Raw genomic sequence first — 19269 nt, 5'->3', positions numbered from 1 at the left:
ATGTGCAGTTGCATTAGCGTGTATGTGACTTTGCACTTACCTTTTTTTGGGTTATGTAAATTGTAGCTTCTTTTGTTCTTCTCTGACTTGTGTTTGTCACAGTGCTGCCTTCTGAACCTCCTGCCAACAGATTTGTATTCTCAGTGGGTTGCCATCTTTAGATAAAGGTGGTCTTTGATGGTGAAATCACTTTCATTTGGAGCTGCAGCGCTGTGACCAGCAGCATTCATTTAGCCTAAATAAAACGCATAATGAGAGAAGTAAAGTAGGTTGTTTCTTGAATAGTAACTCCCAGTTCTGAAGGCAACACAGAGTAAAAATGTGCCCCCGAGTAAGAGGATGTGGTTTAAATGGTCTCGTTTCTAAAACAGTGGGGAAATATCAGAGGAAATCAGGACCGGAGGTCATTAGAGAAATATTTGTATCTTTGAAATGTATTGGAAAAGAGTATTTTCAAATATTAGATATGCATTGTGGGCACCGTGCTCTGCTGGTTTTCAGTCTCATTTGCAGTTGAAATTATTCAAATCTGTTCACCTGCAAGAAAATTCAAATCAATTGAATCTATTTCTGCACTGTTGGGTTCAAACATACAGAAAAAATATTGCTGCAACAGATCAGTATAACATACAACATTTTATGTTATAACTTCAAACAATACAATACAATACAATTCAACTCTATTAATCCCGAATGGTTGGTTTAGGGTAATGAAAAAAAGACCAAACTACAAAAAGATACAGACAAGCTCTGACAAACATCCACTAAAACAAAAACACAATAAAACTCCAAAAAGAGCGGTTTCTCTAAAAGTTCAAAATTTCAGTTTCACATGGTGATGTTATAAGTGTGTATGTCATAATGTGAAACACATATTGTTGTAACTACAAACTTTTCACGTTAATACATTTTTCTTTTTCTGGTGTGGTAGCAATACCCTTTTGGTAAAACAAGAATTCATTTTGTGCAGCAGTATGTACCCAGAGAGCCGCATATCTGCAATAAACCAAAACTATAATTTTCGATTAATTGTCAATCTAATAACTCGGATGCACCATCCACCCTCTCTTTGATACAGACATCAGACAGAGGAGTGTTAGACTGCAGCTCATACGTTTTATGTTTCACTGGCTCACCTCCAGGCTCTCATATACATTGCCGTTTGTGAACCGCGAGTAGCCCTGCCATATTGCATGTGACAGCTTCTCTCTGGATCCTCGGGGAGAACATACTGTAGCCTTTGGACGAACATTTCTAAAATGACTGATGTTCCAACAGCGTGCATGTCCCTGCCAAACAGACAGAGTACATGGAGGTTACAGTTGATAAGCAAATACTCTATTTCAGTTGCATTCACCGATCTTCTGCTTATCAAATGGCAAAAAGAAAAATGCGCTGCTTGGGCCTCAGCTCATCTGTTTGTCAGGTGCTATGGCATGATCATCGGTCTTGAGGAGATAGCGTGTGAACTGATGCGGAAAATATATTGAAATAGGTTAGATTGATAGAGATGTTCAGGAAAGAGCTAAATTGCTGAAGCGGGCCCCCGCGTTGTGGTATTGAACATGCACAATATTCTGTGTGAAGTCAGCTTCATGATTACATTGACAGTATCTCGTACTTTCTTTGGTAGTCGTCCACGGGGTGTAAAACTGCAACGCATTGGGGTTTTTTGTTTTGTTTCCTCTGGTGCTGCCATCATCTATTAAACCAGTCCTTTTTTCACATTGACTTTGCCAGGCACATGTTGCCCCCCTCTCTTCTCTGTCTGTAGACCGGGAATGAATGTGGTCTCCAGCACTGTCACTTTTCGATCGCTTTATCCCACTCCCCTTTTTGAAGTGCTGTCATAGCCGGGCTTTGAACTGCCATTTGTGTTTTAGCCGGCACGCTGCTCGTCTCCACAGCTTCGTCTGGTGTGAAAATTGCCACAGCCACAGGCCACATTTCAGCGCAGGGGTTTTTGTAATAATAATTGCACAGAGCCTCTTTATGGACTGGACACATTCAGGCGATCTCAGCAGCATCCTGTTTCAAAGCGCTGATGCTTTTTGTGCCCTTTGCATCTTTTGTTTATGCATTTTTAATAAATTGTTTAGTGATGCTTCCACTGATGCAGACAGCAGCAATCTATCGTTTTTTGTGCAATTTTAGATGCTGGATCCGCCCTGAAAACATAACCCCAGATCTGCTAGAAATAAGATACGATTAGTCACAATACTGTTCCTTAAGTAGAATCAAAAATAATTTCCAGTATTTGCACTGTTTTTTAATTGTTATGCAATTCTCATACTACATTCACTGTCATAGAACAAATTGTGTTGGAAGGGGTATTTTTTAGATTATCACCTATTTATTGATAAGATAAGATTTATTGATCCCTCATGAGGGAAATTCACTTGTTACAGCAGCAGATAATCAAAAAGACGTCGGCAAAATAACAAGTGAAATTAAAAATATAACTGAAATAGGCAGTAACCAAGTAACAACCATCAAAAATGGAGATTGACACAAACTCAGAAAGGAGGTTGGAGCTGCTGCAACAAGCTGCCACTCATGCAGCGCCATCTTGAAAAATAGGGGTGGAAGGATCGGTAGTGTTGTACACTGAGCACATTTCAAAGCCCCTTGATCGGCCCAATATGACTTATTTGATTTCATTTATTAGTCTACATAAATGAATTGACTTGACCATATGTTCCCTAAATTGCACAATGTTTATGTGACAGCTGTAAAATACTTTGCAGGTTAAGATTTTATATCAACTGATAACTAATGATGCATTGGTATAGATTAAACCACCTGCTCACGTTTATGCACCAGTAATAATAATAATATAAAATATATTGTAAGACTAACATATTTCCTTCTATATTTTCTTCAGCCTGTTCACTCCGCTCCACATACACATCACAGCTGAGTGTTTGGCTCTGCGTTGCTGCTGTGCATTTTACTTTCCACTCCACATGTCCTTTGCTTTGCATTACTTTCCTTCAGTATGAAAATCAATACCCGCGCTCTTGCTTGAGTCGAGTTATCCATCACTATTTATATCAAGTCTGAATCCATTTTCATCAAAGTTTCATTACTGGTTTGAGCTAGCGCATTGCTGACGTTTTATATTAATCTGCACTTAAACTGCATTATCGAGCAGCTGTAATTTACATTTACAAAAATGAAGGCGGACTCTTGTAAAATAACTATTGGCTTTCCCAGTCGTACAGAAATGAACTTAAACCAGTGTCTGTCTGGGACAAATATAACCGAAAATGTTAGGTCTAGGTGAGTAGTGGTCAAAAATGACTTATCGATCAAAAGACTGTGTCATGTGACAGAGTCCGACGCTGTGTCTGAAATCACTCACTAATCCCTATTTCAGTCAGACATCTCACGTTCAAACATTTATTGCAGCATTAGAACAGGTTTAGTGTTTGGCGTCTAGGCTCAAACTGGGATGTCACATGATGTATGTCACATGATTGGCGCAGCGCAGCTCGAGTTGGCTGCCTGAACTAGCTCAGTGGCGTCGCTCCATATAGTGAGTTTGCCGTTTTGTAGTGGTGTCCGAATGTTTAGTGAAGCTTTTATACAGTGAACTCATTGTCTCCCACAATGTATCATTGAAAGTAATGGTCACTAAAGGCTGATTCATGCTTCTGAGTCTGTGCGCACAAACGCAACGCACGTAGCCTACGCACGTAACCACCAGTGGCGGTAGTTTCTATGCTGGTGTTGAGTGACTTCCTGTTTCTGGTCTGCTTATTTAGAAACTCTCTGGCGTCCCTGTTCACTTCATAACAAGGGCTCTGCGTAGGGTACACGTCTACAAGTAGGCTGCGGCATAGCTTCGAGGCAGAGGCATGAATTGGGTTTAATATATACCATCATGCATTGCGCTAGTGGTGGAGAGACCAGAGGAGTGAGAGCAGCAGGAACAGTCTGAAAGAAGTTTATTTTTACATTTAAAGATTATCATTCAACATGTTTTTTACCTTAAAGTACAAATACTAAGTGCAAAATAAACATTAAAATACTGCAGGATTTTCCACTGGCCACTGTTGTTGTTGCTGTCCTGCGACAGTGATTACCGGGGCAGAGAAAATGCACAAAGTATTGTCCTAAAGCCTTTTTTTTCTTTTCCTGATGAGCTCACTATGAAGTGTATATAATTATCACTATATAGTGAAGTAGGGAATAGTGAATGAGAGGTTGTTTTCGAACACAGCACTAGTCTCCCTCAGCAGGGGCGGATCCAGGGGTTGGATGGCTGAAATCTGATTGGCCCCTGTAGTGCCTCTGTAATAATAAATTAAGTTTTTTGAAGTACACAACTTTAGGACTAACTTAAATGTGCACCTTACTGAATCATGAATTTTGCATGGATGCTGGACATATATTTGGAGCCTCTGTGTAAACTGTGGCTTCTGATTTAGAAAACTTTTAGATCCGACACCGTCCCTCAGCTCTCAGCATTAAAATCTCTTTTAGCAAACATTTTTTGTTCTAAGTCTCAAAGAAACGCTCTCATCAACCATGTTTTCAGCCACAGCACGCTGCTGTTTTCAGCAAAACATCTCCAGACAAGCCGAACATCAGCTCTGCATCAGGCTCAGCGACGCAGGGTCTTCAGTGAGCTATAGCTGTGCTTGTTACCCTAATGACAACAGCAGCTTGAGTGGTCAGTAATGGTCTTGGACGTTTGTGAGTTTCCAGCTGATGAAACCAACTAACTCCTGTGCAGGACTTCACTTGTTTTGAAAGACCTCCGGGAAAGGTCTTTTAGTTACTGCAGTGATGGCACAGTGCCTGTCTCCATAATGGCTGGCGGGGCTGCTGGTGAGAATTCTGCAGCTTGAAGTGCCACCAGATATACTGTCGCTGCTTTGTTTCCTCCTGAGCACTGAGCAAACAAGCTGTCTGATGTACCTGCCGCGGTTTCCCTCTCTCGGACACAAAGATTTCTGGGAGTTGAAATGTTACCTTTGCTGAGGATATTTGTGTGGTGCGAAACATACTGTGTTTAAAAAAATACTTTGATCCTAAAATATGCTGTGTTGATGATAAGGAAGGAAGTTAATTGAATCCCTTAATATTTTTTTGCCAATCTCCGCTGGCGCTCGCTCAAAGATCCAGGCTATGCACCTCATTTGAACTGTGAAACTTTATCATTTATGCACAGTGTTTACAAGTGATGATGAAACAAGGGCACCCCGAGCTCAGAGACGAGGTCCAAATGCTTCAATTTCACCACAACAAAACCAATTAGCAAAGCTCTTATTAGTCTGTTCCCCACTTCCCCCTCTCTCTCTCTCTCACTCCTATCTGTGAATCTCCCTCATCCTCAACGCCAGCGGGAGATAAATATGTCTTCTGTGTCCTTGGATTCCTGTCGTGTAAGCACTGGCGGTGGTGAGCACTGTTTACCGGTGTGCATGGCAGGCAAACAGCCGCCACGGTTTGTCCCCGTGGGGCCAAATTCACCTTGTTACCCTTTTAATTAGTAGGAGCAGTTAATAGTGCTGTCCGCTTCTGCCGCCTTAGCACTCTGCTCCGACTTCAAGAATCCCTCAGATCGATAGCCACGAGTCGCACTAAGGCAGGCAGATGAGCGAGAGGCGAGGGGATCTATTGTGGGAGCAGCTCAGATGCATTGGTGATGGTTTTTGGAGAGAATGTCAAGAACATACTATTCCCTTTAAAGGAACCTTCAGGGCCTGTGTACGTATAACTATCCCTTTTTCCTTTTTCCATGTACATTTGAAGGGATAACAAGGTCTCTGGGTTCCAGGGACCTGCACATTCCTATCACCCAGTGTCTCCTCGTCCACGTTTCCTCTACCTCGAAAATGAATGTAATCAAAAAGCTAAGGGTTTGCTCTGCAGATTCTATTGTGCTCTTATAAGCTTTTATCCAACTGCTCGCCCTGTGCTCATTTCTTTTCTTGTTTTGATTTAAAGATGCAGTGGAAGTACTTAGCATTTAGATGACATGCTGCAGAAGAGGTGTGATGGATCAGTGCCTCTTCAGAGGACTGAATTTCCTCGACAGTGCCGCAGCCGGCCGACCCGGTCGGACAGACAGAACGACGGATCGCAGGACGTCAGGCTGGGTGGGCAGCGGAATACCAAGTCTGCCTCGCTGCTGCAGAGAAGCCTGGCACAGCCGCCAAGAGACAGGGGCTGCTGGGAATGCCAATGCAATGCCCAGGCAGCCGTCTCGCCTTGGCTCCTCCGATTGGCTAAACAGACCATTAGCTTCTTGATTATGATTAGCAGAGTCATTATCTACGAAAAAGTGGCTCATTCACCAATATTAAGAAGGCAAGGGAGCTGTTTTCTTCCTCCGGTCAAGGGGAAAAGTGTGTGTTTTCAAGTGTTCTCCTTGAGATGAATGCACGCGGCAAGAAGTTGTTGTTCACAGAGAAACAAAGTGGAACACTGTTTATCACCCTGCCCTACAGCTAATGCGATAAAAAATGTTCTGTCTGTGTGATGCCACTGATGGAAGAAAGGGAATGTCTCTCACTCGTTAACGCGGATGATGAGGTGGCCATTACTCGCTCGTATTTTCCGCTCGAGGAGAGAAGCAGTGTCCTCAGAGGTCATAAAAACAGGGAGAGAACAAAATAACCTTCATCTTCCTCCATCTCGCCTTAGATATAATTGGAATACATGCCATCTGTGCTTTTAAATGGACATATGCTGCTTTGTGTCCAAGGCCAATATGCTTAAGGAAAGTTGAATAAAACGTTGGTGAAGGCCGGTCCTCTGTTCCTCTGATGCTGACCTTCTGCTTTCTCTTTTCCAGCCTATGCCCAAGGAGCCGTCGTAGGATGCAGAGGAACACAGCAGGTATGTGAGGTTTTAATGATGTATTTTATTCTACTTTGCATACCGGGTGCAAGTTGGGGTCACTTTGACATACAGCGCAAGCAACCCAGACACTTTTGATTGGTGCGTCTCGAAGAAAAGCAGAAATAGTTTCTTTTCAGGGAAACTTAATGAACAGCAGAGTCTGCGCCTCCGTTCTAAGTTGTTATAAAGGGTCAGTGTAGCTCAGAGCTGGAATGAGTCTGATATTATCGTCTATTCCACTCTCACTACTGAGCTTAAATAAAGATCATCAAGAACTTGGAGCAGACTTGATGGAATCTACCATTTCTCAGGATTCAGTCACTTTGATGTATCAATGCAAAGAAGAGAAATCAAAGACGACAATTGGATTTTGGGAAATCCACAAAGATGAAAATAAAAAAGGCCCGACTGGTTACATCAAAGAGAGCGGCTGCATCAAGTGTCAAGGCTTTCTTTTATGACCTAAGCGAAACACAGATATTTATTGGAGGCTCTTTTTCTTCCACAAACGCAACAACTGAAAGAAAATTATTTATATTATTTTCTAAATTTCACAGTAACATTTTCTTTAAAAATGTTGGTTGCCTTCCTGACGTTCCCTCCAAGTCGATACCTGCTTATGAAATGTCTGCGAGTAAAGGAGGACCGGTTAGCCTGATTCTGCTGGGAGTTGAACTTCCACAAAAAAATGTATTTTCTCTAAAAAACAAGGAAATCTGCTAAAGATTAAACTGAATTCCTCTCCTGAGAACATTGACTGAGTGTCTGTGAAGCTTTTATATTCTGCAAAACCACGGGCATTTGGAATCTGCATGCTTTATGTCCTCCTAGCCAATATTCTAAGATTGATTTTCCCTCTTCCACTGAGAAAACAAAATGAATCACGCACAATTACCAAGGACAGGGAGAAGAGGGGAATTGGGGGCGTCATAAATATTTATTTGCAAGCCCTGGGAATTTGTGCAATTCTGTGTGGATTTGCCAACTCATATTTAAGTGTCTGAATGATTTATATGGTCGGTCCTGGGTGTCACATTTGTCCACTGTCACCCCGAATCAGTTCTGTATTAACATTTATCCATTTATCCATATGACATATTCATGACATATCATTCAAATGGGTTTTCCTGATGAAATGATTGGTTAAATTAAACCATTAACTGCAGAATTTTACTGGAGATGAAATATATATTGGAAATGGAAAGAAATGTATTAGTGTATACACTCATAGACCCTTTTTTGAATTCTTCATAGAATTAGCTTTGTTAAAGCCGAATAAGTCAGATCCGTAATTCATAAAACTGCTGGTCTTAGCAATCAGTTTTTCATTCAAACTTGTCCATTCCATAAATGTTCAGCATCACTTAATGGAACAAAGCCAACACTATGTTTGTAGCCTCCTGCAGCAAAGGTAGAAGTGGCACAAAAACATCAGTTAATCGAGATATAAAAGAAGAAAAATGTCTCACAGGATGAATCAATGATGGGTTTTAAACCCTGCTTTTCCATTGAAGCATTAATCAAAGACCATCACAAGCATGAGTTGCTCTCACAATGAAGAACCTCATAATATTTCTCGTCAATTTCACCATTTATTAGATAGAGGTAATGGTGAAAGAGCGACTTAGCACATCACTTAATTATCATGCAGATGACATGATAATTAAATGAGTCGCTAAGTTTATTACATTTATTACGGGAAGACAAACACTTCTCTCTGCATATTTAACCTTGTTTCGTGATGCTGTCGTCTTTATGTTAATGGTTTCATTTTGGTGTTGTGTTCCACTAAATGAAATGTTATGCTACATTTGACCTAGTGACACTTGCTGTCATAATTTTAACATAAAAGAGACTCGGGCGTCTATAATATTGTCAGCAAATCAACAATCCTATCTTTTTCAGGATCGTGGTCTTTTATTTTGACAGCGGGACGTATTTCACCTGAAGATTCTGTAACGCTCTCTGCTTGTACTTAGATTTGCTGTGCTCCAGCTTCAGCTCTTCTGCCCGAGCTCACACTGCTTTTGTGTGCACGTGAAACTTCTCAAATTTATCCCGTTCTTGGAATTTTTCTTCTGCGCTTGGATGTTTTGTGCAACAAGTCTGTCATAATTCCCCAACCAATAGAATGCCAGGTGTAGAAATGACGGATGAAATTGCACCGCCCTCGTTTTGGTTAATTTTGCTGTTCCCATAAAACACAGGGCGAAAAAAGAAACAGCAAGGCATCTATTTTATTTTTATAGTGAGCAACATTGTTCCCATAACATCAACTTAAACTAAAACCTAAAACATAAGATCCTTGATTTTGCCGCTTCATGTTGACCAGTGTTCTACAGGACTCCTGCTCCATGAAGGTGTCGTCGTTTTTCAAGCCGGCCGTACAGGACTCTTAAAGACATAAAGCTAACAATTGGGGAATTGGGGAATTTGAACAGACTTATTGCTTATTCCAAGTGCAGAAGAAAATATCCAAGAGCCGAGGAGAAATCCGAGAGCAGGAGCTGGAGCGTAGGACATCTAAGCACAAGCACTGTTTATTTGAGTGTGAGAGCAGTGTTGAGTGAAAGCATTACCACATCTGAATGAGGAATCAATAAGTCCTGCTCTCAAACTGAAAGTCCACACTGTTAAATAGCAATAGGAGGAAAAACACCTTATAAAGGCTTATGGAACATTTTTGATTTGATGTGATTTTGATCTGATCCCTGTGTTTTTCCTCCATTTCCCCAACAGGCTCATTGACATCCATGATTCAAAAAGGAACTGATGCCAGTCACTACAACCGAACATTATGTCGATTCACCTACAAGGCTCCAAAACTTGATCTTCAGTTGAAAAGAAATTAAATTAACAAAAATAATCATCCCTGAGCTTCTCCCATCACCGCAGTGGAAGACTCTCGGCAGCAACTTGTAAGAACTCTGAGAAGTCTCAAGTGAGCAGCATGGTACACCATCGCCATCGAATCTTCACTGCAGCCAAATTCACGGACTCATCATAGAACAAGACCCCTGTAAGGAACAGTTATGACCAGATGATGGAATATTCATTGAAGTACTTTACCTGTTGTTTTTAGTGAGTCACCGCCCGGTCTGCAAGGTGACGGCTCCTTGAAGGATTTTTCTTTGTGGCTTGAATTACACTTTGTCTCTCAGAAGTCAGCCCCGCTCTTTATCGTCACTGCTGTGAAACTGTCCAGGGTTATATTCCAGCCGAGTTTCTTTAAAGAGTCATGGCTTTACTGTTTAGCCAGCCTGCATTGTCCGTTGGATTCTAGCCTTTTTAACACCTCCCTCTCATTTGGCGGGGTGAAACTTTACAAGGCCGTAGCCTCCAAAATCTCTGCCCACACAGTTACGGACAAGGTGGACGAGAAAAAGCATGAAAGTGGATTGGGATGTTGCAGAAGAGGCGACAGATGAGTTGACTGTCTTTCCTCCGTGAATGAAGGGTATGAAGGTGAAATGTGGACATTTTGGATGATTTAGCTTATATCTCATGTTTTTTTTATTATGTGGTGCCAACATAGATTAGACAAGTAATTTTCTGTCAATGAGCCTCACACATCTTGTACACATCACCGGGAGCATTTGGCACATGTGGACCCCTGGCTCATTTTTATCGTCTGTATTTTGAGTGTATGTGAGTTGGTGGGTATGTGCGTGTGTGTGTGTGTGTGTGTGTGTGTGTGTGTGTGTGTGAGAGAGAGAGAGAGAGAGAATGTGCACATGCAGAGATACACTGTGAAATAAGTAATGTCCAATGCATTATTCATACTCTTGTATATTTTTGGGACACGCCCAGACCAGAGCTCACCATCTGGCAAAGAGCATTTGTGATTTTACAGATGTTGGATTTCATTTGAATCTTTGTAGATGAATCCTGTGTTTGCCTTTTCTTTATCTTTTCTTGTTTTTTTCTTTAGTACATAGAGATATTTATTTTGGGGGAAAATATTATTGAAACTGGGTAAAGATCTGAAATATGTCACATACGGTAAGTTAAATTCTGTAATTAAAAATCAATTTATGTGTGATTAAATGTAGTTCAGAATCCTTGACTAAACTGACTATTTTCATATGAAATGTTTTTGGCAGGCTGCTGGAAGTGTTATTTGCTGATTTCGATTTTAATTCGTGTTTTATGTTCTGTGGATCTCATTGAAAGCGGAGTCGAAGAAAATGAGAATATGAACACCAGTATGATATAATAAAACACAATCCAAGTACCACAGTGTGACAAGCTGCAGTAATCTGCACAGCGTCCTGTTTGTTGCAGGTCGGTTGCAGTAGATTATATTATATTGTACAGGTTTCCCCATTTCTGCCTGTTTTGTTTCTTTTATTTGTTCTAAAAACAACAAGTTAAGCATATGAAGACATAAAGACAGTGTTCACTCCTGGGACCTGAGACATGTGTGTTTGGTGTGTGTGTGTGTGTGTGTGTATGTGTGTAGATGGGTGGTCCAGGTATTACTTATGTTATGGGGACTTTAGACAGTCACATTATGGGGACTTAACCACTTTAGGACCTTTTCCACCACTGACATTTTCAGGACCAGTTGACCTCATGGGGACTCAAACCCTGTCATAAAGAGGCAAAATATAATTTCTTAGGACCTGGTTGAGGTTAAGAGTAAGATATGAATTGTGATTAGGTAAAGGACAGGGTAAAGTATGAATCGGTCATGGTTATGGTAAGCGGCTAGGAAATGCATTATGCCGATTAGTTTTCTCAATATAATAGCATTACAAGGGTGTGTGTGTGTGTGTGTGTGTGTTTTCCAGGTTAACAGAAGTTTGTGGAGTGAGATTGAAAAAATACCATTTTCCACCTGATCCCATGCTTTTGATTTCATATGGTCTCTTTATTTATCGCCTCTTTGGTTTTCTATCACCGTAAATACATTTTCCCCTTTGATTTGACTCACCGTCAGTGCTACTGCATTCACATTGAATCTTTTAGTAAAGTGACAAAAAAAATCTGGACCTTCTGCTCTTCTGAGTGGTCTGAAAATGTGGTTACAGCACATATCATTAAACCAACTTGTGTGAGTTCTGACACTTGAGCTCTGATGCAGTGGGGGTGAGGGACTATCAAGTGGCCCCATGCTAAGGCCTAAAAAGTGCCTCAAACGTTTATATATAAATGTCTTGTCCTTTTATTTCACTCTGTGCTTGTTACGAAAGAGGCTTTGGGTGAAAAGTATGAAACTTCAGGCCAATTACTTCCCAAAAATGACAAAGCAACAGTAACTGAGACAAACTGGAACAAGAAAAGATTTCTTGCACAGACTAAAATGAAATTGGGTAACCCTTCCAAGTATATGATGTATTATAACGCAGACTTCCACGGCGGTATATTCGATTATAAAAGTGTTTGTGTGAGAGATGACTCACAATGGGCTGTGTGGTTATCGAAAAATAACCTAAATTGCGTGTGTGGAGTGATTTATTTTTCATACCGAGGCTGCACTGTGCATCACAAATTTGCCACTTTATAACATGGACGCCTCCCAAAGATGAAAATATACTATATGTCTTTTATTACTTGTGTAGTATGATCTATTAGAAGGAAACCTGCAAAGAAATATTTTAAAGATCCAACAAGTGGGAGAAGACATGTGTGGCTGCCATGTTAGAGCTGTGATCCATCCATCCATTATCTATAATTCTTATAGTTCGCACAGAGAGGCTGGAGCCAATCCCAGATAACATTGGGACAGGTCACCAGCGTACACACAGAGACATACAGAGACAAACAATCATTCACACCCACGGTTAATTTAGAGTCTCCTATTAACCTTACCCCAATCGACATGTGTTTGGAATGTGGGAAGAAGCTGGATAACCCGGAGGAAGCAGACACTGGGAGAACATGCAAACCTCACACAGGATTCTAACCCAAGAAGCTTCTCGCTTTGAGGTAAAAGAGCAAAACACTGCACCACAGTGACATAGAGCTGTGAAAAAAACATATACCTCCACTCTAATCTTGGCTGAATATAATGTCCAGTGCAATTAAATGTTGTAACAGAAGTTAGAGTTTTAATCATCAAAATTGTGTACATTGTCGAGTATCACAGTTGCTTGTATTACACTTCATCCATCGTAACATTTTCAGTAAAACTATTTGAAAAGGTCGCTAAATAATAAATAATTTCTGTACATGTGTTTATATATGGAGGGTTATGTTCCTAGAAACTAGAGTCAGAACATTTAGTACCACACAACTTAGTTATTTTCAGGAACATGGCAGAAATAGGTCACCTTTGCTGGAGGAAGGGTCAAAATGTACCATGCAGTATAATGAACAGTGTTGTGTGTTCCTCTCGGCTGTAGAAAGAGGAGACATGCGGTTCCTGCGCTTGCTGCTGAGCCAGTATTCCCACTCACCTCCCACAGTTAGAGATGTTCTTTCAGCGAGGCCCCGCTGCTGCTTTCTTCCATTCTGAATGTCTGTCTTGCTGTTTCAGGGTTTTTGAATGTGGGCTGCTGTCAGGATCAACAAATGGTACGGTGGTGGTATCCAGCCTCCTGCCAACTATGGTACAGCACAGTGTGTACACTGGAAATCGGAACAGTCTGACTTTACCAGAAGCAGACAATGAGCTGTCATGCTCTGGCAAGTTAACGTTGTGTATTCTGGATGCAGGAAGAACTGTGCAGTTCATCAGATCTTATAACTGTTTACGCAGAAAGAAAAAGATGAGCATTGGCAGGAGTGACGCTTGACATAATTATTATGTTAATTGTTAGATTGGCTTTTGTTAGAGGAGAACATTATGCATAGTAAAAGGTTGCAGCAAGTCTTATGATGCATTACATGTGTTGAAATATATTACTAGCCATCGGTATGTTGGGCAGGATTTCTCACACAAGCGCATTCATGGAAATCATGAATCCACAATTCAACTGCAAAAGCCACAACACAACTGCAAAAGCCACAACATAACTGTAAAAGCCACACCACAACTGCAAGAGCAAAATACAACTGTAAAAGCCACAACACAACTGCAAGAGCAAAACACAACTGCAAAAGCCACAACACAACTATAAAAACAACAAAACAACTGTAAAAGCCACAACACAACTGCAAAAGCCACAACATAACTGCAAAAGCCACAACACAACTGCAAAAGCCACAAGACAACAGTAAAAGCTGCAACACAACTTTTGCCGTTGTGTTGACACTTTTGCATTTGTGTTTTCCATTAATGCGCCTGTGTGAGACATCTCGTCCACCGTACATCTGACATTAAAGATACGGGCAACATAGAGAATGACTTCACTACACAAACAACATCCAATATGACACATGTCAAAAAGCACAGGTCAACAAACAAACAGAGGAGACAATAAATATATAATAAATAGACATTTGTTACATGTGTTATCATGTCAAAGGCAAAGTCATAAAAGACGTCATTTAAAATGACTACTGTCTGAGTTTAGCAGCCTGATAGCAGAAGGAATGAAAGATTTGCAGAATGGGTTAGTTCTCCTCAGAGGTACAAGATAACGGCCGCCTGAAGGCATCACCGTGAACAATAAAATTAAAAAGAACAATAAAAGATACTTAAAATCCGCTCACTGACATTGACTGACAGTCCCTGACTGACATCAAATGGATTCTCTGTTGTCCACGTTTGACAATAGACTCAGTGTTAATATCAAACTTAAGTTGACAGTCATAAACTAAATGGTCAGTGCATGACTTGTGTCTTAGGTCAACAATCATTTCCTCAGTTTTTGTTCCATAGATGTCAAGGTGGTCGTGGTTTGGGAACAGACAAGCTTTATTTCTGGGCTGCACACCTGAACAATTCTTATCAAAAACGTACAGTTTGTGTCATTGCCAGCCCATTAACAACCATCATGCAACACAATAACATCTGACAATTGATCGGTTCTGGTAATACGAGCAGATTTTCCGTTTTTCTACAGTGAAACCTTCAGGTGCAGGAGGAACAAGTGTTTCAGGGCTGCAGGCCTCTCATCATTGTGTTCCTGTCTGTGCCACCGAGACCTCGCCGACCACAATAGATCCCCGGCCGGGCCTAATGAGACACAAACTCACCCCAGAGGCTGTGACGGGCTTGCTAAACACGCCATCGTTGAACGGAGCAGCACTGTAGCGAATTAGCATTTATGCCCACATAAAAATCCATTTACTGATCCATTAGCTTAGCATAGTGCTAATGAGTTGCCAGTGATGACTCGCAAGGGGCTCTGGTTTGCAAGTGAGCCATCATTAAAGGTAAACGCTTACGGGGCAACAGCTTCATGGGTTGCATTGCAAGGACTAGTACTCAGACTTGGTACTAATATCACTCTTCATGTGGGTCATTGATGTGTTTTCCATTTTGTCCAATTCTACTTCCATATTTTCTCAAATGCCGCCCAGACACCTGCGTGTTCTGCCTGTGGGAAATGGAAGTGCTGCTGTCACACGAAATCTGTTGCTCTATCCCTCCAACGTACAATGAGGTGGAGGCTGCACTCAACAATTACAACCTTTCCCAGCTAAGCAGAGCAGCACCGGCTGCGAAGAACCCTTTAAACATGGCTAGTTGAAAAGTAGAATACAATCAAAGGTATCACTGCACTGAGCCCTAAGCAGCTTATATCGACCCAGTGATTTCTGGAGAGATTTCCGACTTTCATTTTCCTGACCTCTCTATTATTACAACAGACATTTCAGTGTTCACTTCAGACTTGCTTACAGGTGAAGGTATGTGGAGCGTGGCACCTCGCCATATCCACTTGACACTGACGAATGTGTAAAGCAGACATGCAGCTGAATTAAATGTCACTCACACCACTGAGTGATTCCCTGTGAGGGAGAAGCAGGCAAAATGATAACGGCTTCATCTGAAAACGTTCCCTCGCTGCCGAAGGCTCAGTCCGGGGCCCATTTTTTCGGTGCCTCCACACTGAAGGGGAGCGAGCTCTGGGGGGAAGATGAAAGTATAAAATGGTCGTTTTGCTAGAGCAACACAGGCTAATTTATCATTCTCCAGGGGTCAGGCGACGCTCCCCTGGTTGTGAATTTTAATGTTGTTTTTTATGGGTCTTAATAAACTCTGTTTTGCTGCAAGCGTTTATGCAGAAGAGCACAACATCCTTCACTTGGCTCATTTAGCAAGTCAAGGAAAGAGGAGCTGGAGCCAAATTTAACTGATGGAGTCATCATTAATTTTTTACACTAATAGGAAACAGTGAGGTGAAATATTGACAGTATTGGAGAAGTAATGGGAATTATTTGCATGTTTTTTGAAGATCTGGGTTGCACTGTCAGACTGTGTATGCTACATTACATCAAGACATTACATAGAAGCAATATTGGTTTCGAATAATTTATGCATGCATTTGTGGTAAAATAAGACATTTGTACAGAAAAGGGTACTGCTTCGTTTTTTGGACCAGACTAGAAACAAGATATAAAACAAAAGAGAGAGGGAAAGGAAAAATAAAAGGTGGATATTCCTACACCTGTCCCACAACCACCTAACACTGCTACTTTGTGTTTAATTTGTAAGTTGTTGATGAAAAAAAGAAAGTAATGCTGACCACGTTCAAGATAAACCTTATTCTCTTCAGGTGTAATGTATCAGTTAGTTCTGTGATCCACAGCTTCACTGAATGAGGTTTGACTCTTTTTTAAGACATTAAGTAGTTTTTTTTTTAGCTGCTATCAGCCCAAAGGAGACAAAGTGTTTTTGAGAAGCAGCAAGTTTACTTAAAGCCTCCGGTTTTCCCAATATAATCACTTTAGCATTTGGCTCCAGTGGGATTTTCAGTATATTGGGGAAGATACTGAATATTTCATTCCAAAGGCTTTCTATTCTGGGGCAAATTACAAAACTGTGGATTAAAGTGACTTCTTGGATCCAGCATTTGTTGCAAAGTGGGGAAACATCAGTAAATATTTAGTTGAGTTTACATTTTGAATTGTACAACATGCCGCCCTTTAATCAGATCAGGCAATGTCTAGCAAATTTTGAAGCAAGTATGAATATAGCTTTCTTCCCCAATGGTTTGAGATTGTTGACCCACCTTATCCAGGCAGCTCAAATGAATTAATGTTTTGTACATTGTAAATGAAAGATATCAAGTCATCTGTATCCGCCTGCCTGTTCAAACAACCATCAAGATTATCTGGACTTGCAGTGCTGTAGTCTTGCATGTATGTTTTCTCATAATCTCTAACCTGAAGATAACTGAAAAAAATACGTCAAAATTGATTGTAATGCAAATACAGTTAAAAATGAATTGTAAAGATATAGGCTTAACAAGGAGAAAACACAAAACTGTCAGTAACAGATCTTTTATGTTGTGTAAAAATGGGCAAACACAATATATAGCATTTGTCATGATTCTGCCTAAGACTCCTTAGTTATGGACGTTTTTTCTTGTGTTTAGATTTGTGTTCATACCGAGTTTCCCATTTTATTTTGTTTTTAAGTCAAGTCCTCACTTCTGTCTTTGTCCAGTCGTCTGTTTAGTCGCTGCCTGTTTTGTCGCCTTAATCTCAAGTTCCTTATCCTGCCTTGTTTTTCCTGAACAGTTTCAGTTGGCCTGTTTGTTTCCTCCCCCTTATTTTGTGTTTTCAATAAATTTAGTTTTTTAGAATTGGACCTGCCTCCTGTCTCGCTCTTGCTTTTGGGTCCACCTACTCTCTAAAATTGTGACAGCATTTATTGAATGTGCATCGCCCCTCAGCTGCTTTTCATTCCTATTTATTCTGTTGCCAGAGAAGGTACCAAATTGGTTCAGCTTTTATAATATATTTGTGGAATCTTACTGAATTGACGTTAGTGTACAGTAGTGCATTGTCTCCATAAAGAGATATTTGATCTAAAATATGTCTGCCACTGCAGCTATATATACCTTAATGTGACCAGATGCCCTCAGCTTTGTTGGCCATTGCAATGTGTCAGTAAAACCAAAACAATATGCTAAAATACGAAAAAGATAAGTCAGCCACGTGAGTGTGCTTTGTACCAGTGTGTCTTGAGGTGTTTTTGGATATAGATAGCAAGTAATAACTGCTGACAAAAAAGCACTTAGTGTAACTGGACAAGAATTATGGCTGATACTGAAGGAGTTCGGAGTGCTATATATATCAGAACAAGTAATCTTAAGATCAGTGTGGTGAGGAATGAGCAGCTATGGCAGAGTTGAAAAAAGAAAGTGACTTGAGGGCAGTTTGGAAATAAAGAAACAATGTCCTGTACAAAATGTCAAAAGAACCTGTGTGATTTTGTCGATCGTTGCGAAGAAATTGTATTAAAGAGCTTTGCGACAGATGACAAGAGACAAATGCCAGTTAGTTATCCATGCATTTGAACAACAAATTAAGTTGTAGTTGGAAGCCATACAGAATTAATTGCCCTTTGGGGACAAATTTGAATTTGAATACAGTAGCATTCAAAAGAACAACATACGTAAACAAGGCATGCCATGTAAATTCATGCAGCAATAGTAAAAAATGCTCGCTCCAAAGCAAAGACACTTGTCTTCAAGAGTGTTCTTAGTGAATTAGACAAAGGTAAATCAAGAGAATTGAATATTGTTCTGTTTGTGGCATCAAAAGGACTCTGAGACTTTAAAAAACATTTCAAACATGCAATGCCCGTACAGCTGCGGCCATTTCTGAGAGTGGCCCAAGAGGATTCAGCAGCTTGTTTAAGGCTACATCCACAGTACAATGTTTACGTTTGAAAACTCGACACAAGTGTATGGCTCTGTTGCAGTTTTAATCCCCGTCCATACAAACAAGCAATAAAATGTATATGACATGACTCCTCCTGTATAATGGGGACGTGTACACAGGAAGCATTTGGTTCTTTCATCCAGATAATAACTCGTCTCCTATGCATGTAAAGATTTGTATCATTGTAAAATGCAGAATTTAACAGCACAACAGCTGTTAGCTAACACAACAGGGTCAGCAACACTTTTAATTGATCATCCATGTTGTGTTCTAAACCAGTAGTCAAGGCTAATGTCGGTTGTTTTCTTCTGGAAGTGGGTCATGTGATCGGAGCCTGACAAATTAGCGAAGGCTATGTTGTGACTGAAAAGACCCAATCAGCAAGCAGTTTGATTTGAAAAAGGTCAAATAAATGTTTAAAAATGGCCACTTTAAAAATGTAACAATGTAATACGTGAGTGTTTTATGTCATTGGAGACCACAGTGAGCTGTACAATATTGGAGAATTCTAGAAATCCAGAATAGAATGTTTTCCAAACCATCAAAGGTATAAACACCCACTGAAGCTACATTCATTCTATTTCAGTCAGTTAAACTAACCTGCTAGTTGGAGCATTAACTTGACAAAACTTAGACTCTTTTCAGTGAATGGCATTTATTTTTTGAAGCCATTCAATTCCTGACATCAGT

The 19269-nt window shown here is 40.5% G+C and overlaps 1 protein-coding gene across 1 annotated transcript in view; it reads left to right on the top strand.

Annotated features, from left to right (window-relative positions):
* tafa5l (TAFA chemokine like family member 5, like) overlaps nt 1–10897 on the top strand; it is a 54034-nt gene extending 43137 nt beyond the window's left edge. The window contains exons 4-5 of the mRNA XM_035158221.2: nt 6809–6852; nt 9595–10897. Of these exons, the coding sequence (XP_035014112.1) occupies nt 6809–6832 (24 nt within the window). The 3' untranslated portion in view covers nt 6833–6852; nt 9595–10897. The remainder of the gene's footprint in view (nt 1–6808; nt 6853–9594) is intronic.
* Nucleotides 10898–19269: the final 8372 nt, after the last annotated feature.

Source organism: Hippoglossus stenolepis, chromosome 6 (assembly GCF_022539355.2).
Source record: "Hippoglossus stenolepis isolate QCI-W04-F060 chromosome 6, HSTE1.2, whole genome shotgun sequence".
NCBI lineage: Eukaryota > Metazoa > Chordata > Actinopteri > Pleuronectiformes > Pleuronectidae > Hippoglossus > Hippoglossus stenolepis.
This window is presented reverse-complemented; position numbering and strand designations above follow the sequence as displayed.